This window comes from Centroberyx affinis, unplaced genomic scaffold (assembly GCF_046629955.1).
Source record: "Centroberyx affinis isolate AG114_WGS23_722 - 3 ecotype Tasmania unplaced genomic scaffold, CSIRO-AGI_Caff_v1 ptg002607l_1, whole genome shotgun sequence".
Classification (NCBI taxonomy): domain Eukaryota; kingdom Metazoa; phylum Chordata; class Actinopteri; order Beryciformes; family Berycidae; genus Centroberyx; species Centroberyx affinis.
Window position 1 is genome coordinate 735,684 of NW_027280806.1, and position 25,911 is coordinate 761,594.

The window sequence follows — 25,911 nt, forward strand, 5'->3', positions numbered from 1 at the left end:
CCTGACAGGGCTTCTTGTAGATGGGGGTCACTGGGTTTTACTACCAAGTTATCTGAATGTGGTGAAGGTTGGAAAAGGTCAGATGAATCGTTTCTAGAGATATGTGGGAACATGTAGGCCTACAGTAGTTGAACTCAGCAGATTATCCTAGCTGACAGAGTGTGCATTTCAAAACCAGCTAACAGATTGCTGAAACACAAGACTGGGTGGGTTTGATTAGCGGCTAACAGGTTAAATTCATTAGATGTAGAGAAAGTGAACAATCTAATCAGCTAAAATCCCATTTTATAATGGACATTTGGAATTCCTAGAAGAAGTGGCTTTGGCTGACCTAGTGATACACAGACCCAACTTCCATGCAGCTAGGAAACAGGCTACTTGTCTGAATTCTTGTCTGATTAATCAATTTTGCCACAGAACTCACCTGGACACTGTGTGGTATACTTTCTGGCTTTCCATTGCTTTGAACTGCCAAGATCATCTGGCACTTGCAGTCTCATCAGTGCGCTCACAGACAAGCCCCCCTCCGTGTGAAATAGCCACTTCTGGAGAGCAGAGGAGGAAGAGGAAGTAGGACAAGGAGTCCACACCCATGCTCATATCAATCACGGTAATGTCAGTTTGAGGATGGCCAGTCAGTTGGCATGGATGATAAGGCCATGTGAAAAGAGCCATTGTTAAAGGATGGCAGAGCGTGAGAAAGTGTGACAGTGATGCTACAACATTGTTTGTTGTGTGTTGGTGCCACAACACTGCACAACTTTTCACAGAAGACATATCATTTACTGCGGCCTGTTTCAAAACATCTGCAAAGCTATTATGATAATTGCTAGACTTTCAAATTAATATATTCACAGGAAGAAACAAAGCAGGTTTATATTCTGTTGTTTTTGGGCCTGTAGAACAGAATTGGACGGGAGTTTCCCTCACCAATTTTGGGACTATTTAACTTTATATGAAAAATGGACAGGCGGAGTTGCAGAGAGGAAAATGGCTGTGAATGGAAAGAGAGAGGAAAAGCAGAGGTGGAAAAAAGGAAAAAGAAACTTTAATCACAGAAACACTGACCCAGAAAAAAGGAGAGGCAGACACAAGTGGAAACCAGAGGAATGCAAGCCAGCTGGGGGATACATCCATCCATCCAGCTCTTTCTGCTGTATTTCTACTTAAAGCCAGGGGTGAGTTGGGGGGGGGGGGGGGGTTGGTGGGGGCTGGGAGAAGAAAAAGTCTCCGAAACAAAAACCAAATTGAAGGATGAGCTAAAACCAGCAGCGCTAAAACCCTGCGGCCGTGGGACCGGGTCCCAGAGCAGCCAGGCCGCACATCTCTGAGCCTCCGCCAAGAACGACTCCGCTTCCCAGCCCTCCCCTCGGCCTTTCACACTCTGGGGAGAGGCGGCTCTCGTACGGCACGCTGAGGGGCTGTTTAATTACCTGACTAGCCGGCTAGCTGCACGGCTGGGCCACAGCGTCTGACAGGCTTCCTCCCAGTCTCCAGTCTCCACTCTCCCCTCGCCACGGCCCAGACCCGGCCCCACCGTACTGCAGCTAAACCCACATCCCCTCGCAGGGAGCCAAGGCCAATTAGCTGCATCCATGCTAACACCGCTGACTATTCACTTTTCATACTCGCTTGTGTACATACTAATGCTAACAAGAACAAGATGTTTCGCAATGGGAATTCTTATCAGTAGCTTGCGGATCCATAGGATGCAGAGTTCACCGACTTACAATGAAAGGGTTACATGCTATAGAAGCATTTCCTCCCTGTGGCTTCTGAAGAGGCAAAGGGCGCATGTAAAAGTGTTTTCAAAAGCTTGGCTCTGTCCCATCATGTTATTTTTACACCCTCCTGTTCGTGCCCTAATCACTTAGCCTGGGGGAAACCACTCCCTCACCGGATGAACTCTCATTGCCATTTGGAAGGGCTGGGTTTATCTCATTAAATATGATGGAGATGTATGTAAAATACACCCTGTGGGAAAACGTCTACAGAGCAACGATTTACTGGAATGACAAGAGGCAGTATTGTTCTCAATAGGTCTGTCATTTATGAATCATTAGGTGATAGATAAAGAAACGTGGAATACACTGCGGAGTGCATATCTCCGATCACTCAGCAGTTCAGGCATGCCTATGATATACTTCTTACAAAGGCCTCTGCATTGCAGTGCATCTTCTTTGCTTGGGTAATCTTGCGGAATGAATGGGCCTGGTCCATTGATGTCATTGAGTGGCATACTGCAGTATGTCTCTCGACAAGGCCCGGCTCGAGCGGATCTCTGCAATCATGAGCAACAGGTGGGCTTGGACGGCGTTCCCTCCACTGCAAACAATTTGCTTTGAAACCCAAAAGCCTGATCCAAGACAGGAAAAACTTCCCATTAGTGCCGCTTATTTTCTTTTCATGGACCACACACACAAGGAGATACACACAAACACATGCGCCCAAATGTGAGGCTGCCCGTGCACACACACGTGCACACACATACACACACATAGACACGTGTGTACACGAACACAGACAAAGGTCAGTCATACATACATACATAAAAGTACCTTAGTGGTATAGGACAGAGGCACATCTGCACATTCTCCCCATGCTCTGGCTTTGTATTTCTGGTAGAGGGAAGGTGAGCTACAGCTACAGCTACAGCTACAGTGGGCTTAAGGCTGTAATCAGAGCCCCGGGCCGTCCGCCCTGCGCTGGGGCTCTGCAGTGGTTTGAGAGCGGGCCAGACATTCCATAAGAGATCGCCGCCCAGACACCCAGCAGCAGCCAGTCAGCAACGAATTCCAGAATAGCAGCGCTGCCGCTAAAAATAGTCTTCTGGACAGGAGAGGGATGGAGAGCTGGAGGTGGGGAGGGTGGATGGAGGGAGAATGATAGAGGAGTGGAAGCTGAGGAAGAGAGGAGGGCGGTTTATTCCATTCCATATCCATTCACAATGTTATCACAGCAGCACAGAGGAAAAGGAGTCCTGCAGAGCTGTGAGTTAGGGACCCGTGTGTGTGTGTGTGTGTGTCGGAGAGAAAGAGAAAGAATGAAAGAGAGGTTATAAAAATGCATGTGTGCATGAGCACGTTCGTTTGTGTGTGCGCATGTGTAGGCCGTGGAAAGTGGACCTCTTAGACTCCTATTTCTAAAACAATCTGTGTCAGCTAACCGAGGGAACACACGCTCCACTGTACTCAGGACTTTCTTCAGGCCCGGCCCTCTGTTTATTTTTCCTGCAATGAACGGGCAGCTCAGTTTACAACAGCCACCCTAAACCCTCACTGTGGAACATCCTGCCTGCAACAGCAGCCAGACGCGCCAAGGCAGCACTGACCTCGCCAAATCCGCTGCCGCTTTTTGCTCCATTTGCAGAATATCCCCCCCACTTTCTTCATATGAAGCCATTTTCTGGAAGACAAAGGACTTGTAAACTGATTTGAGGCGCATGTAAATTCTTCAGCTTTCATGTCCCAAATCCCTCTGCGTGTGATGGCTTTTATCCGTTGCAGCTCAGAGAGACTGGGAAGGGAGAGGCCTCTTTTAAGTCTGCGCTCCGAGCTAAAAGCAGAGAATAGCTTATATCCTCCAACATTATGCAGACTTCCATATCTGCAAGGCATAGAGTTGGGGTCACAGTAAAGGACCGGATGGGGTAGTTGAGGGGGGGGGTTTGGAGTGTAGATGCTGCCTATACCCCCACCCACGCCACCACCCCCTACCCACCCAACCTCCAGGGGCAAACAGGGGCTCACCTTATACAGATGGGAGGAGGAGGGTGGAGGAGGAGGGGGGATGTAGTTCAGAGAGTCTGGCAGCTGCACTTTATTTGAGGGTCAAAAAGTGAACCAGAAATTGTTCTGAAGACATTAAAAAAAACCCTTTGAAACTCAGGTCATATCAGTGTCAGTGGTGCAGCAGTTGAAGTCTCGAAAGAACTGTTCACTTTACTCCATATTAGCACAGTCTACATTGGTCTTTCCATACGGCTGATAATTAATTACGCTGTAGGCATCCAAATTGTTACATAATTGCGCTATTATTCTTTGTCCTCTGAGTGCCTGTAGTATTACTTCCTAGCTTTGTTCTTGCGCGCCATTGACTTGGCCAATTGGCATTTCCATTAGAACAAAAAGAGACCTGTAGTTGTTCCAGCGCTGGCAATCTTGCTCCTCTTGAGAAAACATCCCAAGTGAAACAATGACTCTGAGTCTGGAACTGTGACTGATATAATTTTCTGTTATTCATTGTCATTGATAAAAATGAACATTGATGTAGGTGGGACTTTTAAGTGCAATGCTTAGAGGCTGCTTTGCAGTGCAGACTAGCCTACTAAGGCCAATTTTCGACTTGGGATAACCGTTTCAGTGTGTGATTGAGGTAACTTAAATCCTGCTATGCGCTGTACTGTAGAAGTATTTGATGTTCTCCTCTTCCAAGGCCTGCAGCCTGTGTCTGGCCAGCACGAGCCGGGGGTGCCGTCCCACTCATCAGTACCAAAGCCCCGAAAGACTGCAGAGCTGCAGCCATCCAGCCAGCCATCCACCCACTCCCCCCTGCAAAATGTGGATCAAATTAACCCAGCGGCAGCAATGTTCTCCCTCGACAACCAATTGACTCTCCAAGTCCTAAAAACAGACACTCTTGTTTCTTCCCCGCGCCAGACATGAACTGTGTGTTCTCTGCTCCATGTTGTCGACTGCTGTTTGTTTGATTCTGTCAGTTTTCTAATGACAGAAGAAATTGCTTTTCTCCAGAGGACAGAAAAGACTGTTATGCTCTCTAGTAATTACCATCAGGTGTGTTGGGTCCAAAAAAAAACTTTTCATTGAGGGTGTAATATTGAAACTTTTCTCTTATAGCTCCACTGAGGAATTGTTTCATATTTGTACTCTTTCCAGGAATGAGCCATACCACAAACTTTTTGTTTTGCTTCAGTGAATGACTAGTTGAATGCGGGTACCCCTCATTCTTATTCATGGAAAACAAGGAAAACACACAGCATAGATACAGACACATGTAACTTTCTCATGATCCATTTATTTGAGTTGATACAGTACTACAGAGGCATAGTGTTGAGGTGTGCTACACCCAAGTGGATGAATTAAGACATTTTACAGGATTTGTTGAAATCTTACTGTTTTGTTACTCTCAAAATACACACTTGACCACGGCCCTCACAGTGAGATGATACCTCTCTATGTTGAATCCCAAACATTTCGGTGTACAGTATGTCACCAACACACACACACACACACCATAGAGTCCAAAGCAGGCCAAAGCATGAACATGGAGTAATTTGACATCAAATGAAATGGCTTGATCACCAATAAATACAAGTATAAAAAACACATTGATAATATTTTTCATTATCAAAAAAAAAGAAAAGAAAAAAAAAGAGGTTCATAAAAGATAGCAAAGGCACTCAACTTAATCCACCTTGGCAGTCCAGGATCACCAACAGATACCAGAACAAAAAATAAAATCAAAACTGTGGCATTAGCCAACAAAAGTAATGAGCCGTAACAAAAATAATACTTAAATAACATAATAATACTAATTTATTATTATTGTCATAACAATATCCAGTCAAGTTTTCCTATGATTAGACTTTCTGCTAACTAACGGATATGCACCAGTTATTTCCAGTTTGGCAGAGTGAAAGTTTCATCATCAGATTCTTTCCATTGCTTTATATCCTTCTCTCCTGATGTTGTTCCAGCGTTTTGGACCTCCCCTGCTTTGGTAGAGGTGGAACTACGACTTCTTTGGGGTCAGCTGTCACTGTAACAGCACATATTCCTTGTGTGTTAACATTCTCAAGAGATTACTTTCATAGAGGGCTATATGTTCGCATTTGGCTTTATTCCAATTGGTAGAATTTAGAATTTAATTTGTAAGACTCATTTGTCTTTGGAAGAAGTTGACTAAGTGGTATAGTTAATCTCAGACCAGCTTCTCTGACCCACAGGTGTAGCAAAACAGGGGAAAATTGAGACTACACTGATTTCAGATCAGATTTCTCCGCTTTTGGAGAGAAATCTAATACTTCAAGGAAGGAAGTAATTTCTGCCATAACATAAAGCAATATAAAGTTTCTTATATTTTGGAGAATCAAAAACAGAAGCGTAATAAAACAAAATACTAACATAGTATAATTTTATCACTGTAAATCCAGTTGACAATAAAATGCAATACAAAAGGCAATAAAATGCAATATAATACGCAACGGGTCTTTCATTTGAATCACTACCCAGGACCTTTTCTTCACACAAGCGGACCACTGAAAACATTCAACATGCGATCTTTTTCCTTGGGGTCGCGTACTGCATGGTTTTCCATCCACATCATTTGATATTCTGGATGATGTCAGTCATCATTCTCCCACTCCTCGCTGCTGTTGAAAAGTGTAACACACTGTGTAAGGCCATACAGCGCACACAAGCCACACACTGACCCTGAAGACAAGCTGTATCAACAGCCTCCAGCATCTCAAATAGAAACACTTATAGCGACCAAAAAAGAAAGAATAATAAAACAAACGTGAGCTAAAGCCAGTGTAGGGATGATTTCATTCACCAATGGGGATTCCCAACTCACAGAAAAATTCAAAGGACTCCCGTTAGTCCCCGACCAATCTAATCCCCTGAATCATCTCAAAGCTTCATCACATCTTTGGTTTACAACAACAACTTTCCATCTACTTTCTTTCTACTCACTTTCTTTACTTTCACTAATTCTACATTACAGTTCCCTTCAACAATCCCACGCCTCAACCTTCCCTGTGTTTTACAGGAAAGTCCTCTCTCATCTCAACACCATTCCAGGCATCATTCTTTCACACTCTTTTTTCCCCTCTAGCTACAACTCACTACGCTCTGCCTCTCTCTGACTCTCAAATGAAAACAATAGCTGGCTAATTGTGCTTGGTTGACATAATGGACTAGTATACACAGCTGGAGGGCTGAGCGCCGACCGCAGATCCCACCTGTGCTGAGTCGGACCGGGGCTGATAGAGATCTCTAGCACCAACACGTCTCCAGCCTTTGTCTGTGGAATGTGCTGTGTCATCAGCAGGCTACAACAAACCCACTTACTTAGCGATTTTAAAGGGGCTTTGGGTAAAATATTAACTAGCCCATCTGTGGAAACCACCTTACATGTCTTTGGCAAACAGTTTTTTCCGTCACTGGGCAGGCTGTGCTGCTTAATCGATACTAAGGTAGCCTTGAAAATGTGAAACAACTAAAGTCAAGAGAACCACGATTGTGTTTATTTGGCAGGCACATTCCAGGACTGTGAGAGGGCGTCTGAGCCATCTACCTTCACTAAATGTCCCACTAGGTGAGCCCCTCCAGACCTCTCCTGCTGGCAACAAGCCTGTGTTCTACCAAGCCACCCAAACTGCTGACAAATCAAAGTATGGGCTAAAACAATTGACAAAGAACACAGAGGAGCTAGTTTAAGACTTTGTCATCTTTCCGAGGCTGCCTGTAGTTCCCGGCATATCCGTGTGTGTGTGTGTATGATTCTACTTGTGGCAGAAGCGGGGGAGGAGATGAGACTGTTTGATCTCAACTTTCTCAAAGTTCTTCAGTGACCTTTGAAACCCCAAGAAGTAAGGCTAGTTGGCTGTGTGCTCAAGGCCCTGGGTCTCTCCACATTCACAAACAACATCAAAACAGCACAACTGGTGACAGGTTGGCCTGGCTTTTCTCTCCACTTTAAGGAAATGACATACATAATTTATTATGAATCAAAAAAGGCACTTCCTACATATTCCCTAGTATCATACACATATATAGGACATACGCTTTTATGAAGATATACTTGTCTGCGTGTTTTACATGCGCAGCCATAGTTATATATGCTGAGTATATATATGTTTCTCATCATTGAGTAACATAATTATATATGTCAGTTCCACACAAAGAGTTGGAGACAATGAGCTTTGGACTCTTCCAGTAACAGCCAGCACCCACCAGTTTGGTATTAAAAACTAAAAGCTACGCAAATATTAATAAATAATCAACAATGTCAGTTATTTTTGGAGCAAGACCCTGGTTTGTTTCTCTTTTTTTTAATTCAGGAAGTAAAGATCACAAAAGCATGTGCTCTGTGTGAGTTTTAAGGTGCTTTTGTAAACTCAAACTCAAAATGGGTGGTTTGCTAAGAGAGCCAACCAGTTCTGGTTGCTGCGTTTGTGATTCTAACTTGCCTTCTTGCTGAATATGTAAACATTTTGAACACAGCAAAGTCTATGGGCGGGCCAAGAAGGCAGACTGGGTGGCATTCTCTCGTGCCAGCTACTTCTCTCTCCTGCTCACATTCTCAAACCCCTAACTGAATTTCCTCTGGCCAGAGAAGTGCACAAAAGTGTGCACATCAGTGTGTGTGTGTGTGTGTGTGTGCGTGTATACATATATCATTTCCATCAAGATTTCAACCCTATTTGGGAAACCACAACTTCCCAAAAGGTGTATCCCAGCAACACACTGGTCGTTAATGCCACCCATATACATCTTGACACACCCACACATACACACAGTCATGCTAGATTCCCTCTGCCTCCTTTCTCCCTCTGCCACCCATCTGCTAGGTGAGGTTGCTGCTGATGTCCAGGGCTTGCTGGTACACCTGAGTCATGTCCTCCAGGTCCCCCAGCAACGAGAAGCTGCCGTTGTCCCCCGGGGAGCCCTTCGTTCTGGGGCCACGGCTGAACTTGGGTCCCTGGAGCGGAGGTGCTGCCTGGAAGCCCTTGAAGTTGGCAAGCTGCAGCAGGTTTTCAGCCGAGACACAGGCCCTGATGTTGGGGCGTAGGTGGGGGGTGGAGGGAGGCCACTCAGCCCCGCCGAGGGAGCTGGGAGACAGGGACAGGACAGAACTGTCCTCCCCTACCATGCTGGAAGGCCGACTCTGACTGCGGGACAGACCCGAGTCAGCTGAGGGCGGAGGCTCCCCGAGGACTCCGGCCACTGCTGCTGCCGAAGGAGGCCCGCTGTAGGTGGAGTACTTGCCGTTACGCTTGAGGATGCCCTTTCTCCCCATCACTCTCTTGGGTGGGGAAGTGGCTAGCAGAGACATAGTGGCACCCCCTAGCAGCTCGGAGGACTCGCTGCGCTCTGGGGAGGAGTAGTACCCTGATTCCCGCTGTTGATTGTTCTTCAGGATGCCTTTCTTGGGCAGAGAGGGCACCATCTTGGCTGGCGAGCCCCCTGCCAGGGCGGGCTCCTCTTCTTCTCGATCTGGGCTTGAGGCTGCCTCTCCGCCTTCAGCTGGCCGCAGCAGCACTGCCTGGCCCAGCTCCACCTCTTCCAGACTGGGAGAGTGCTGCTCCTCAGTCACCCTGGTCTTCAGGATACCCTTCGGTCTCTTCAGACCTGGCTTGTCCTCCGCTCCGCAGTGGGGCGCTCCCGCCTCACCGTTTTCCTTCTTGGACTTTTTGGGCCTCTGGCGGAGCAGCTGGGGTAAGGCTGCAGGTTTTCCTCCAGAGCCACGTGGCTCAGTGCGGTTCTGCCAGTCGATGAAGCGGGCCAGCATGGGCGAGCCTCCGTGGTCACGTTGGGTCTCGCAGTCGCACACACTGTTCTTCCAGCCCCAGTTCACCCACCAGTGATTGGCGATGTCCTCCACAGTGGCCCGGCGCTCAGGGTTCACCATCAGCATCCAGCGGATCAGACCACGAGCATCTGGAAGGGAACAGCACAAGTCAGATTTCTCATACTGCACAACAGTGACAAATAGGATGCTATCTGTTTTAATAGCATCACATGCTAGTACAGAGTACTAAACAGAGAAGAGTCACAATTTGTAAGTGAAAAAATATTTTTTAAAATATAAGTTTATATAGTGCTGCTTTTCAAACCAAGAGATCGGTGTGTGTGTATGTGTGTGTGTGTGTGTGTGTGTGTGTGTGTGTGTTAGAAGCAGAAGAACAGGGAGAGAATGCAAACCAAGGCAGAGGATGCTGCAGTACCTGAGGACTGAGTGGGCTCTCTGTACTCCCCATTGCTAATCTGGCGAATGAGGTTCTTGTGGTCCCCCCCATCAAACGGCATGGTCCCGTAGACCAGGGTATACAGCAGCACCCCCAGGGCCCAGCTGTCCACCTGAGCAAAAACACAAAAAGAAAACAAAAACACTGGTCATAAACTAGTTCATTCAGTCAAACGAATACCCAGCACACACAATCTCATGAGACATTTATTGCAGCACAAAAATATTGCACAAAAGATGAGGCGTGTGTGATCTGGTATTATGCAATGGAAACACAGTCTTCCCAGTCCTGTTAAGATTAGTGATTCACGGCATTAAAGTGAGTGTTGTGAAACGAGCTCAGCTCTGCTCAACATCCGAAGAGACCTTTGAGTTATGCTTGAGAGCTTACTTTGACATTATTAACCACATATTCCCACTAACTTCTATCTCTGTTATAGAGCTTGTGACACTGCAACGCTTCTCCAGTCCCTCTTTCGTAGAAACAGTGACAAATGGCAGCACTCTGGCGGGAAACTGCTTGTTTCCATGCAGATAAATCCTCTCTTCTCCCCACGCTCTCACCAGCACTGTCAGGCAGAAGCAGGCACTTTCTGACCACCAGCCTAATGCAATGTGGCTTTCTGAGTAAGCGGTTACATAAGACTGTGCGTCTGGGGCATGAGGAGGTGCAGAGCCATGGGGAGGTGGTGTGAGCGGAGGAGGTAATGAGTCCAGCAGAGATGGCAGAGCTGTGATATCCTGGCTCCTGACAGCTCGCTGGAGACACGCTGCCACTTGCTGATCAGCAGACGTCTCAGTGTGTGTGTGTGTGTGTGTGTGTGTGAGAGAGAGAGAAAGAGAAAGAGACAGAGAGAGAGAGAAAAATGTGACATGTGTTGAGTGTGGTTAGGGGAGGATGAGATGTCTGGTGGAATGTGTCTCCTGATGGCTGTAGCTGAAGCTTTGAGACATTGTCTGGGAAGAGGAAATCAGATAGGGCCCGTTAAGGAGCAAGTGAACTTCCTCTAGGGGCTGTGGACCCACACCAGGAATGTTTCTCCCCTCTCACCCCGAAGGCCACACTGCCATTGGTCTGCTCCCAAAGGCGAGACGGGGCACGCACCATTGTTCTGTTTTAGTTGCCTGTGTTTGCTGTAATTTGTGGTTTCAAGCCGACCCAGGGTTCTGTAATTTTGATTGCAATTGGACTGCTGTTGTTTTTAGCACTCTCGAGTAAATTATAGTGAATTACGCTAAATTGAACGGTTGGACTTAGATATCTAAAAATGCAACTTTTTTTTCCCCTTTTGCTTTGTTTTATGTAACCGATGCAATTTAGAGACAACGCCCTTCGGAATGACTTCGGAAGTTGCTTTGGGGAGACATTTAGTTTCCCCAAAGTTAGTTTCACTCTTTCTCTCACCAAAACAATTTAGTAAGACCCTGACTTTGACCGTGAGCTCTTTTGGTGGCTGTGTAGCTCATTCCGACCCCATTAAGATGGAGAGAGAGTGAGCAAAAACTATCCCACAGTGCCTCACTTCAAAGGGCCCAGGCATGACAGGAAGGGGAGGATAGGGGAGGGAAGGGGAGGGGAGGGACACAGACAGTATCTGGGCTCCCCCACTGCGCAGTTGTGAGAGAGCTCTCCCTAGGACTGGAGACTCATAGTAATCCCATCAAAGAACCACCAACCAAAGCCTACCCACCACTCTGTGTATAGGCTATGTGGTGATGATGATAATTACTACTAGGATGATCAGGATGAAAGCTATATAAGGTGAACTGAGGTCCTGGAGGTTTGAATTCTGACACCAACAGCTGGGGATGACAATGATGATATACAAAAGAAAATATGGTCCAGGAGATTAACACCGACTTCGCACACCAACAGCTGGAGTTTGTCATTGTTTGGTTCGTTTGGTTCACTGGGCCTTACCTCTGGGCCACGGTAAGGTCTCCCATTGACGATCTCTGGTGAAGCGTAGAGTGGGCTGCCACAGAAGGTTTGCAGCAGCTTGTCCTTATGGTAGAGGTTGGACAGCCCAAAGTCAGCAATCTGTGGAAACAGGGAGGTGTGTGATGTTTAAACTGGCCATGTGATTGTTAATCCCTCATACAAAGATCATTTGAGGTAAAGTGTTCTAATCCCATGTACAGTATTGTCGGTAACAGATCATAGATCAAGGGGCAAATTTACCTTAATATTACAGTTTTCATCCAGTAGCACATTTTCCAGTTTCAGATCCCTGTGCACCACTCCATTCTGTAAGGGACAACAAGAAACAATAAAATCATCACTGATGCATCTATTAATATATTATTCATGACAGATGCATCCAAGTAATAAACAGTCCATTGTATAAAGAGATGATTTACTCAGGCAGAGCTAGCTTGCGGCTCTCAGGGGAAATCAAGGCGGCCTGTTGGTCTAGTACTGTTTAATTGGTCTTGTCCCCTCTGGGGTCTTTGTGCTGACATCTGCTGTGATTCTCTTTTCAAACCGACTCACATGTGTCACATAAACATGAGCCTGTAATTACCGCCCAGTATGAATGATGTTCTCACAACATCTTGGGATTAAAAAACAACTATGTTGTTAATGCCTGGTTTTAAAGAGCCGAGGAATTAACATGTGGTATGCAGGGGGACAGAAACCGTTTCAGATGTGGAGGAGAGGGAGTGACTTCACCCGTCCCCAGCTGCGCTGGGTTGTGCTCTGCATGGCATCTCCCAGTGGTTATTCCCCGACAGGCAGCTCATGTTCACATGGTTCTGATTGGTGGAGACAAGGTAGGAATGGTCGCTGCTTGTTGTGTCAGTCAACCACACCACCCCACCCCACCCGGCGGGAGGCTGCGCTTGGTGGTGATGACTCATCATCCATGGCTGTCTGGGACTCTCCTATCTAAGGAGCATGACATCATCCCTATCTCCAGCTGGGAGGAGGATGACATCCATCCAAACAAGCCCTTGACCCTTGGGGGTGGACGGGAGTTAGTTAGGTGTGGAACATGGGTTGACAGGGGTGTGGCTGGAGCTCCTTCTCTGGGGAAAGCTCTGGGGGGATCCTGGGACATCCATCAGATGAGGACAGAGTTAACGCAGGGGCTGTTTGGTACACTGTAATCGGAGTGTAAGTCTGAATTCAACTGGCCTGTGTTCCATCTCCACTCAGAACCAGATGACTCCCAAACACCAGTGCGCCAAGAAAAGCATGCTGCGTACAGCACGGCAGACTGACTGGCTATGTGGTTGACTATGGAGATGCATGGTTAATGTTACATTAAGCACGCCCTGGGCTGGAATTACAAAGTATGGATGTGTGTGCGGCAGTGTATTTGAGAGAGAGAGAGGCAAAGAAAGATATAAGAGTGGCTGAGAAAATGAATGAGCGTGTTTCTCTCCATATGTGCAGTGCGGCTGTGTCCTCTCACCTTGTGACAGTGATGCACGGCAGAGACTATCTGTCTGAAGAAGCGTCGCGTCTCTCGCTCGCTCAGGCGCCGGCGCTCGCTGATGTAGTCATACAGCTCGCCCTTGCTGGCGTACTCCATCACGATCACGATCTTGTCTTTGTTCTCGAACACTGGGAAAAGACAAGAGACAGAACAATTGGCCACAGTTCACTACTATCTAACTTTCACCACAATAATATCCAGATTAACGGCCAAAGAGATGGGAGGACTCATCATGCAGTCACTGCAACTTCATTCTATCATTTTATAATCACAAATGGACATTGTTATGTAAAATGCAGAGTAAATGAGTTTGCCCCCCTCCTGGTTTTTGAGCAGGAGTCCAAATTCCAGAGAAGCACATTACATCCCTGCACTTCTCCCAGGGTTACATCACCCAAACCCCACCTCATGAGTCTGGCTGCAGCCGTTAACAACACTGCAGGGAGGGGCTGTTAATTCAATCAAGCCCACCTCTCAGAGAGCGGAGCGAGAGAGAGGGAGAGACGTGAAGAGGGAGAGAAAAGAAGAGTTTCACAGACAGAAGGTCCTCTATAGTGTCATGACCTTGACAGTAACTCATCAACTTCTCATCATGTCTCCACATTTCACAACCCACTCCCACATTCCTAGCCACCATACTGAGCGCCCATCCGTTGGAAGAGATAGGAAAACATCACACTAAATTAAATGATAGTTTCATGTAGGGACACCCTTCTCACCAACTGTACTGGTAACTTGGGCTCAATACTCAAAAGAAGCAATGTATTACTCATTACTCAGTCTATTACACCCTCAAAATTGGCAAAAATCATGATAACTCAATTGCCTTGTCTGTGTCTTTCTGTGTGAATGATCAGGGAAACCAAATAATGTTCATATCCAATGTTCTTGTCATTGTTTTGCTCAATAAAATCAAAGTAGTGAGAATATTTCCACCTGGAGAAAGTAAACTTTACTTTTTTGTTCACTAGGCTAGCTAATAGAGGTTGGCCTTGCAACTGAAAGAGGGAGACAACTAAATCTGAAGAAAATGAACGGGCCATAGGGATAATCAGAGTTCTTGCTTCAATCTGATTTTTAAAAGGGTTAAAGATTTTTTTTATTTTTTTTTATTGGTACCTGTAACATTATCATTGAAATTGAAATAGTGATTTGTTGCACTACTGGTTACAGGAGAAAGTAATGTTAGTACTGTAACTTGTTACTATCCAACTCCAGCTCACCAAACGTATCATTCTGTGTCAATATTTAGCCTTCTGGTGTATAATTTCAACTTGGCAACATATTTCTTTCCCAACTACTTGGCATGTAGGGAATGAAAATGGTTAGTCAGGCAGAGAGAGGGAGAGGGAGAGAGAGAGAGAGAGAGACACCAAGGGAGTGCTGAAGAGATGACAACAACACAGTCAACCATGTTGCTCCTTTTTGTGCGTTGATTTTCCCACACAGCGGGGTCACCGGGGTGAAGGCCTCTGCTTTCTGCACCCATGAGTGAGCACCTTCATAATCTGTCACACTACTCTCCTCACCCCACCTCCCAGGGTCCTTTTAAAGACATAATCCTCTACAAAAACACAGAGTTGCTGAGTGATGGTAATGCTCCCCGATTGTGACTGTCTGGCTGCTCGGGCGGTAACTTATGGGACCCGAGCCAAGCGCCCAGGAGAGGAGAGAGCGGATTCTGGCTTTTTGATTGGTGGACAGAGTGGTGACCTTGGGCGACATCTGCAGTGAACCGTAGCGGGGTTGCGCTGCGAGAGCCAATTCCCAGCGTGCGCTCTGATTTACCTTTGACCCCTGGAGGCGAGGTAATTACCTGGCTTACATAACTTGGGTTAGTTACAGCCCGTTGGGTGCCACAGCCGCCGCTACAGCCACCCTGTCACTCACAGGGCTTTGTTTGCAGGTCAGGCCCTCCCATCGGACTAATTAGCACCTATTGTCCTATTGCCATACGCTGATGATAGGCCTCTGTAGCAGGCTTACATAGGGGGCGAGTAGCGGAGTACTGTTACAAAGGCTAATACAGCAGGGTGGAAGAATACTTTTGACACGGACTAAAAACAAACAAGCACTAAAGTCTGTATGCTATCTGATTTAGGTATTTTTTTAGGCTGAGCTAATGGTTAATGCCTGAAGTAAAGTCTGTTAAACTTGCCAACATCAGAACTTGAATTGCTATTTAGGCCTGCCTCACCTTTAATTTAGAGAGTACAGTATTTTGAATACAATGAACGCAGGGTGAATAGTCTTTTGTCTGTTCTAGCTTTCTGTCTCCTCCTCATCTCCTCTTCTCCTCTAAGCTGAAGGGAGGAGTCCTCATCAGTGTCTGTCTCTGCACACACATCTACACACTACTAAAGTTTTAGTTGGACGAACCGATTTGAGCATTTACAGCATTCTTTGGGGTTGAGCATTTGTTTTAAAAGGGGGGTTACTAGAGTATGAGTTATGCCGGAGGAGCGACGCGCAAAATCCGCTTTTAAATGCCTCGCACAGCATGCTGATGGATGCAGAATGCGAGGGGAGAGAGGGAGTGGTAAAAATCAATCTTCACACACATCTGGTTCAGCTTTGCTTCACACAAGGCAGTTAGCAGGGGCTGTTGAAGAGGGTGTTGCCGGATACACAAATCTGGGGGCCTTCTATACATCTCCAAAGCAAGGCTGGGTGGAGGCCAGGCCACAACAGTAAACGCTGGGCTTAAGGAGAAACACCAGAAAGGAGAGCAAAGCACTAAATAAAAGAGACTGGTAGAGTTTGGTGGTGGAGGAGACTGTTCACAGAGGAGGGCTGCACGCATAGGAACACCATACAGGCTCCTCCAAGTTTATAAAGCTGGGTGTTCTTTTAATCATTCTCCCAGACAACGCACAAACTAGGCTAAACCGCAGGCCTCCAGCTGACTACTGGCACGTTCCCATGACAAATAGCGCTGTTTGTCACATATACACGGCGCTGATAACGATCCAGAGACTTTGAAACTAAACAAAAGATGGTGGGTGAGCCCGTTTGGGCAGTGGCACACAACCAACCGTCACCGTGGCAGGACAGCCATCCTGAAAGGGCATAGAAACTGTTGCTTTGTTGACACAGGCATAAAAATAGTCGCGAGTCACAAATCACATGAAACCAACTCGCACACGGCAGCGCCTTGTGACTTTAATTGCCTGCACACAGGCCTAGGCTGCATTATATGAGATGATGAATTGCAAGCAATATGCCGAAAGAATTCAATGGGAATTGTTCAACCTTTACACTCACCATTAATTCCAACCATAGTTCGTCTATTTTTCCTTCCAGTGAGGTTAAGGTCATTCAATAGGACTCATATCGAAAGGAAAGGAGGTTCACCCAAAGAGAAAATATGCCGTGCCGTCTAAAGCCTTACTTGAAGGCTTTGATATTTAGAGAGTTGCTTCCTGGGGTAGATATATGTGGAGGTTGCTCCAGGGGGAGGCTTAGGGCCTTTCCTCCCTCCACACAGCCTGGACCTGAGTCAGACAGGGTGCAGGACTGGGTGACTGAGGTCAACCCAGTGTCTCCCTGGCTTCACACACACACACACACACACACACACACACGTGCACATACACACACACACATACTCGCCCACGCACAGATCTATGCACACATATACACACATATGCACACATGCACGAACGCACATACACAGACACTGATCTGACACACATGCACCACACACACACACACACACACACACACACACACACACACACACACACATACTTATACACACATACAGTCTGGTTCCCAGCTGCAGTCGTCTCTAAGTATCAGCAGATGTCTGGCCCTGAGATCAAGACCAGGGAAGACTAGGGATGAGACCTCTTAGATGTGGGAGAGGCAACCCCCACAGAACCCCCCCTTTGAACACACGCACACACACACACACACACACACACACACACACACACACACACACTCATTCAGAGCCATCCAGACGTACACCGTCAAAGCCATCCAGACATTTACTGGCCTAGGCAGCCAGACAGAGCAGAGAAGATGAATAACATCCCAGAGCTGTAGTCCAGGTCTTATTATGACATCTGCATGTCATAACATGACAATCCTACAGCCTGAGCTGAGGGAGGAGCAAATTATGTGTGTGCGTGTGTGTGTGTGTGTGTGTGTGTGTGTGTGTGTGTGTGTGTGTTGCCAGACAAGAGGCGGACCCTCACCTTCATATATAGAGATGATGTGTGGGTGGCGAAGTGATGACATGATCTCGATCTCTCGGCGGATGTGAACCATGTCCTGCTCATCCTTGATCTTCTCCTTCCGAATGGACTTGATAGCCACCTGGAGACACAGAGGACACTTTGATCAGTTGACTTGTTGCTATTATAACACCAAAGTTAGATTTGACAGTAATATTGGATAATGAATAAGCTGGTTGGGTACTGAATACTAGCTGAAAACAGTTTTTCTCATGTTTTTACTTGAATTGCTTGTGTCCTTTTGTTTGCTCTGTAAAGCACCATGTGACAGATATTTTTTGTAAAAGGGTTTAATAAATATATTTGATTTAATTTGAAAAAGGGGATTTCCAAAGAAAACTGCAAAGCAAGACATTACCTGAAAGGCCAACATCTTATGTCACATCCATTATCTTATCAGCAGACTTCAAAATGTACACAGCTATTGCAGAGTCCATGCTGCGTACCATGTGATGTATGTGTCAGTACAAACATGTGAGCCAACCCAGTGACTACTCTCTTTCTCTATAATAAACTTTCTGTGCTTCGTCAACCACATCTAGCCTCCCTCCCATGGGTCCTATAAGGCCCATATAGCAACCTTTGACCTCTCATCACCCTCCTTGCAGATATGAGAGCTAGATGAGGCAAAGAAGGGGAGGCGTCATCCCTTTCTCACACTGTAATTTACTCAGCCTCTGGGGTGGTGTGGGGGGCAAAATGAAGGTGCTCTCTTTGAGAAAAACAACCTGGCACGTGGTGCCGTAATGGAAGCTTTCTTTGTACTCTTCAGGGCCCGGGCCTACATTTAGCCTGGTGTTAGTCAGTGTTTGGGCTGGGCCTATGATCTGGGGCCCCTAACCCTACTCTAATGGAGAGATCAAGTGGCAGATTCACAAGGTTCTACATGGGGGTTTCCATAGCAACCGTCTGTCTGGGAGGGGCTGTCGTTGAAAACATTTTAATTTGTCTTCTCTCCTAAGGACCTGGAGTACTGTGAAAGAGAGGGTGAGCAGGGAGGAAAGTTTCCGTGATTTCTGGAGGCAGGGTGGCCTGCAGGTCAAAGTGACCTCTCCATAAATCAAATGTGACAGGTTCCATCCCCACAGCATCCATGTTTCCTGTCCTGTCAAAGTGTCCATGAGCAAGGCACCGAACCCCTTCCGCCCACTCATTGTAAGTCATTCTGATTAAGAGCATCTGTTAAGTGTCTACATTGTAAACTGTCTCAATAGCAGGCCTTGTGGTGTGTAGAGAGGAATCAGTAAAGGAGCAGAAGTTGAGTCAGGGATTCAGTCCTCTAGCCCAGCCAGCAGGGCTGAGATTCAACAGTCAACAATTACACTTGATTAGATGATTTTTCACTGTCATGCAAATGCCACCAGGCTAGGAGTCGACCGCAACTGGATGCATTCAAACCTCTATCGTTTAGCCGATGCGCTCCTAAAATGAGAGGTTAGTGGCCTACTCCAAATAAACCAATCGAAAGTACACAGTCTAGCACATGTCCCTATAATTGTAGCCTAAACATTCTGGATTGAGTCCTGGGCCTCCTTTGATCAGGCCTGTATAGGGCCCATTCACTCTGAATTCTGTTAGTTTAAACTTTTGTCCTCCCCGAGCTAAGCGGCTGTACTCTGAGGAGCCCAGCTTTATTCCATGCAGCAGAAACCACAGGCAGTAGCGGGTGCCAAGCTAATTACCGTGTACATCAATAAAAATAACCCCAAACCGGAATAGCTCCCATCCAGAGCATGTCTTGATTACATAGAATTTAAAGAAATGATTCTGTAATAAACAAGAGGGGTCCAGGGTGTCCACATGCTGTGTTCCTAATTGGTAAATGTTGTTTGTGCCTTAACACTGTTGTTTTCCTTTACCTCATCAGATTCATCAACATTTTATCCCTGATCCAAAAACCTGAGTAAGATTTTTGACTCGCGGTCTTTGTGTGTAGCAGAGTGCAAGTCAGCTTCCTGGTTTTAATTTAGGAATGAGATGGTGTAGTGCCAAATTCTACAGAAATATTGTGTCCTGCGGGGACTGCCACCTCTGCACTTCCCCCAATAGAACCCATTCAAATTCTGTGGAGGACAATTTTGCACTCAATCTGAGAAATGCCATACAAAAGCAGGCAAAGTCAAGTAAAATTTCCATGTATGATCGCAGCGCAAAAAGGTCCTTTCTCCTAATGGCTAGTAATCAATCTTCGCCATGATCCTAATACCACACTGTATGCAAAGTCATTGAATGAGCCAGCATTCCCACATTGGGCTTGAGACAAAGCCAGGCTTCCCTTGTGTATCTCCGCATGTTCGCCTGCCCTGACCCCGTTGTGGATCATTAAACAGGACTGCAGATCAGCCACTCGCCAGCTGGCTGGGCTGGCCGACACAGCTACGCTTGTCCTTAAGTGGATCCCTATTACTGTCACTCAAAAAACAGCCGCTGCACTGCTGGCCGTGCTGGCCTCTGCCAGGTATGGGCCTGGTCTAGTCCGCACCCCCCTGCTCGCAACAGAGCTTGTTTGAAGTGAAAGTCCATGTTTCGCTTCACTAGAGCCTGACATCGTCCAGCGCTTTCTCAGGCCATTAAAATAGATGAGGTATCCATCACAAGTTCACCCCTCCTTGCGTTTTCTAAAGATCATGATCATGTGTTGTGACGAGTATGCGTGTGTGTGAGTCAGAGGGAGGGAGAGAGGGTGGGAGGAAGAGGCCCTTCACTCTTCCAGAGAACTATCTTCTCAAACAGGGCCAGGAATCGTAATACCTCTTCACCCTAACCACATAGAGAAGAGGAATGTCAGTGTTTTCCCCTCTCCCGTCTCTCCCCAGTGAATCCATTGTTGGGGAGTGATGTAATCTAGTGCTTTAAGCTCATATTAACGTGACTCTGTAACCCCTTTAACTGACGCTGTCCCTCTATTGTTATGGTGGGGTTCCCCTTGTCTCTATGCTGACCACTCACCCCCTCCCCTCCCCTCCCCTCTGTGACAGACCCCCCATACAGGATATTAACTTTCCCCTCCAATCTCATTTCCTGCTGGGGATGGCCTTTCATGTGTCACTGCCCATTCTGGGCCCTGCTGTCACCACAACCTTTTCAGTAAAGTCATATACATGGCATCATATAATACATACACACACACACTCAGTCTATCTCTCTCACACACATATGCAAACATGTGAACACCTCTTTTAGCGGCATGAACAAACACATGAGCATGTGCATGTGTCAGATATACATAGATATCGCCGCAATGATCTCCAGCCTATGAGCAACTGCACTCCATATAATGTTGGATTTCCAGGCCAGGCTGCCAAGCAACACAACATATGGCTGTGCAGATTAAAGCAGGCACTCAGTCAGTCCCACTTTCGCTGACACGCTGAACGTGCCCACATCTAATCAATCTTTCTCAAGTAAGTCCCTTCAATTCCAGTCCGCACGCGCACATGATCACACACACACACACACAAAACTTCCTCGGTTTATCTCGTCAGTCATTCTGCTCTCTCTGCTCTTCTCGTTTGCTTTGCGGAAGGAGCCAGGGAAAGGTACAGGGGAGTCAAGGTGGTTGCATAACAGTCTCAGCACACTGCTGGATCTGCCATATGGACACCAGGGACTGCCTCTGGGTCAGAGGTCAGGTAAACTCTAGCAACACAGTGCCAGACACACGTGCCACTCTTGCTCTGTCTGTCTGAGTTCTGCTGGTACTCTGTGTACCGAGACGCTGATTCTCCAAGGGCTTCCCTAAGATACACAACCTAGCACCTGAAACACATTGATGCAAGAAAGGCCTTGGCTTTGCCGGCATCCTGTTCTGACCCAGGAATTCGGACAGGAAAGTCTGAATGCTGTGCTCAGGACATTGCTACAGATAAGCTAAAAGGAAGAATGTAGGCATTACCCCAGTGAATTCTGACTGCTGAAATTTGACCATCTATATTCTGGGTGTACTTGCATACACTCTTGAAGTGGCTGACTTTTAGATAGGCTACTCCATCATCATCTTAATCCATCATTACTAGCAACAAAGGTCTAATTTACTACACTGTTTGCAAACATTACAAATGTAAACAAACCTTATATGTACGCCTTGTGGTTGGCTGTCAAATACTGTTAAGTGAATAAAATGTCTTCAATCAAATGAGTCAATAGGAAATCATCTAAGCAAAGACAGCAATTGTGAATTGGAGCTTTAAATATGAACTGAACCCATTTTGCTGTCTTGAGAGAGCAGTATCTCAAACTTACTGGTGTCAAAATAAGATGCTTTATCCAGAGTATACATTATGCAATATTATTATACTTGTGAAAGGAGAATGTTTCACATTAGACCTGGTGCCATGACGATAATGAATTGGAAAATATATTGAAGGCAATGAACCACGTGGAGCAGGCCAAGAGAGGGAGCTGTACCAGAGAGTTTATGGTGCCCCCATCTAGCATGCATTTGCCAGGAGCTATGAAACCAAGGGGGGACATTGTTGACCCATACTGAGTTTCCCCCCTGGCATTCTCAACACATGGAAAATTCCTCCTGTCCTGCCAGAATGGGCACAGGGGTCAAATTTTGCCACACATGGAAATATTTGGAGAGGTGTGCAGGTCTGAGCGGACAGCTCATAGGTTCACTACAAAACAGCAGATGGTGGGTTTCCTGTGACAAAGTCAGCCGAGTTGTTCATGAAGAAACAGAAAGTGATAGACTGACTCACTAGCATACACAGGCACACACTCCAAATCACAAACAAAACCACAAGGACTTGTGGGCTAAAACACTAAAGTATTTTATAAAGCAGCTTTAAACTTTTCCCCAACTGTGAAAAAGAAACTTTTAGCCTTCACAGCAATAAATTGCATTTTTGGCCCCATTTGATATGAGTGGGCCTGATCTCTGGGGGACTGTTGGCCGGCTTCAGTGATGCATATCATTGGGGTCACTGAAGTGGCATCAGTCAGTCAGTAGCCGGATTTAAACATCTGCACTCCAGCATCCGGTCGTGAGGCCCCGCACAGGACAAGGCGTGTGCAGCCGAGATTCCCGTGGCCCCTGGGGGCCTTGGAGCATGGGGGAATTCCCAGCGGGGGAAGGAGACGCACACGCCTCTCTCTGAGCGCAACAAAGCACTTATTTTGGACCAATGTTATTTGTAGTGACTCAGTAAAGGGCGTTGCAATAGTATGTCTGAATTACAGGCGTCTAGGGCCACTAAAAAAGACCTCGACAGATGTTTACAACCGCTTAGAGCGTTTCTCAAGTGGCTCACCTCTCTGCCGGAGTGCCGCTCAATGGCCTTCTTGACTTTGCCATAGGTCCCTCTTCCGAGCGTCTCCAGCAGCTCGTAGCGGTGTTTCAGGTTATGCTTGTGGTGGTGTTTTTTCACGCCCGAGTTTCTCCTTCCATCACTGCTTGCCGGGGTCTCTGCCGGTGAACTGCCGGCAGGTAGGGGTGGAGGTGGAGGGGAGAGGTCACCCCCCATCGGTTTGCCCGCTGAGGTTTGGCCCGGCTGGGCCTGGGGGCGGGATGGCCCCCGGTGGGGTGATAGACAGGCGGTTTCCATCTCACTAGGGAAGTATTCAAACTAACTTCCCACTGTTAAATATTTCAAACTAGCTACTTATAACAAATTGATAATATAATACTTATAGGCCTAATAATAGTATTAATAAATAAATAAATTACAAGGAATAACGCGTACTAGTTATATTATTACATGTGGAAATTAACATTTCCAGATTGTCTTGGTTGATCACTTGGCTTTGATCATGTTTAAGTGACCAGAGATCCCTCCTCCTACCTATTCATGTTATTATCGCTGTATAATTAGTCTGCCAGATTAAACGCAACAAGCCTATCAAAAGGACATCATCGGTCTATCAGAGCCTGATACATAATCCTATATCACTGGATATCTATTCATTCTAGGGTTATAATGTAGACTAATATGTATTCAGATTTCGACTGCGGGCTGCATGTCGGAAGCTGAATCCACTTTCGATTTAAAGAGGATATAGACAATATGCGCGAGCTCTGTCCCAATAAAAGAAAATATAATAAAGCCTAAGAAATAAAATGCATCGGACTGATCTTCTCACTCCTTAGCGGACTGGCATGATCTGGCGTAGTCTGTGGTTGATTCTGGGTCGTTCACATTATCTGTCGTCCTAAATGCTGCCAACATCACTGACTCACATCTAAAAGGCGAGAAAGCAGCGACGAAACCGGCGTTTTGGATGAAGATGACCCTCATTTTGTCCACGGCCCAGGTATCTCCTCATTCATCTGGACTCTGTCTATTGTGCGACTGGCCCCATGCCTTGGTCGACGGTAGTAGAGGTGCGCACTGATCGGACACTATCTCAAGCTGAGACGTTTTGGATATTGCCATGGTCGTTTTGCTGCTCCCCTTCTTGTTCTTCTTCTTCTTCTTCTGCTTCTTCTTGTGCCCTTCTTGTTTCTCTCTATTCTCCAACGTGAGGGGCTGTGAATAAGGAATGTGAGATGATCCGAGTCCGGAGGCGGAGTTAGACCTCCTCCTTCCCTGTCTTTCTCTTCGCCTCTTTGTGCTCTCCTCCCTCTTTCTCATCTCTCTGTTATGGACTGCTTCGCTGCAGGGGCGTAGCTCGGAAATATGGGCTCAATGCACGGGAGATGACTCTGGGCCCCCTTCACTTTCCTCTCATCCCCACACCCCCATTATTCTATCTATGACTAAAATCTGTCTAAACTTCAATAGGAAGAATGCACACCCAATGAGGTGAAGACATGATGCTTTTGTCATTATTAAAATATGAAAATAAATAAATAAATAATAATAATAAAAGTTTTGTGCTTTATATCAGGCTAAGGTCATGTTGCCAAAAACGTCTGGTGAATTTAGTGAAACGCCTATGTCTATAGCTACCCATCCGCAACTCAAACACACATCCACACATTCATTTATTGATCAATTATCGGACATATCCCTAATTTAAATCATTGGTTTTGGGCACTAAACTGATAGCGCTGATAACCATACTTTTACTAGTAGTCCCCTGTTCAAAATCTGTCTGAGGACAATTTTATTTTAGTCTGCACATGAAAAAGCTTGACAATTTTTCTTCCTGCTTGTTCCAGTTGCAGCAGCAACTGCTGCTGCATCATATTTTTGAGAACGTTTTGTTTGCAGTTTTGTACATTTCTACCAAACCCTGTTTCAAAACCACAGCAGTGCAAAATGAAATTGTAAAATATTTATGAATATACACTTGGGGACCACAAAAGGGATTTTAGTACAGACACTTTATAGGGGCTGTCCCGCAGCTTGGAGCCCTACCTCTAGTCCCCCACTAGGGCACCCTAGCTGCTGAACATATAGGACTACTTTAGCCTCATACCCCTTAAAAAGACCAGTACTTGTTCTATAATATATTTGAGAAGGATACTGTGCAAATAGCTCAGCACTCCATGTGGGAATAGTATAGGAATATTATAGTGATACCAGAATGCATACAAAAATGCATTAAGTACATCAAGCTTACTATAAACTCACTATTGAGCACCACAGACACACTATAAGTCCCTATAGGAATATTATAGTTATTTTTCGGCTCCCTCTCTCCTCTCTGTTATTATGGGCTGCTGACTATATAGGACTGCTTTAGCCTCACAAACAGCACTGACAAGCTCCAGTCACTCGCAAGGGCAAGCCCTCTTCAAACAACAGCATATGATTCACAATATATGCACTAGTATTCATTGAAAAATGTCCAGTCACACAAAAGTGTTGTTATGAATACCAGTCTGAGCCAAAATGAATCATTTCCAGATTCCTGATGGCTGTGTTACTCAATTGTGTCTGGAGACAAAAGAAATTGCTCAACATATGATATTGTCGATGACGATGTATGAAGCTTTGCAAATATGAGAGAAAAACATGCAATGCAAAGTAATATTATACAGTATAATATTGTGAATTCATTCTGATATGATGGATAACAGACACCGGTCCACCAAAAATTATTGGCTCTGCATTGCAATGTTCCTAGACTTCCCCAGGGTAACCTCGGTGTTTCATATACATTCATCATGCCAAATGAATTCATATTTGCATCTGGTTCCCATAATAAAAAGGAATGCAGAGGAATCTCAGAAGGGATTATCTAATTAATCCCATTTTTGCTGTGGGCTGCAGTGTACACTACAGGCCATTGTGAGCTAATGCCTCACGTTACTCCTCTCTGGTTTTCACTGTTTAGGTAGAATG

At 46.1% G+C, this 25,911-nt stretch overlaps 1 protein-coding gene across 1 annotated transcript; it reads right to left on the reverse strand.

The window, feature by feature from the left end:
- Positions 1-5,023: 5,023 nt before the first annotated feature.
- nuak1b (NUAK family, SNF1-like kinase, 1b) lies at positions 5,024-24,133 on the reverse strand. Its single transcript, XM_071534707.1, has 7 exons — positions 22,933-24,133; positions 17,636-17,756; positions 13,410-13,561; positions 12,173-12,238; positions 11,912-12,031; positions 9,971-10,103; positions 5,024-9,683 (listed from the first exon to the last, which is right to left on the reverse strand). Exons 1-7 carry the CDS (start codon positions 23,224-23,226, stop codon positions 8,590-8,592), a joined length of 1,980 nt encoding a protein of 659 aa, XP_071390808.1. The 5' UTR covers positions 23,227-24,133; the 3' UTR covers positions 5,024-8,589.
- Between the last annotated feature and the right edge of the window lie 1,778 nt (positions 24,134-25,911).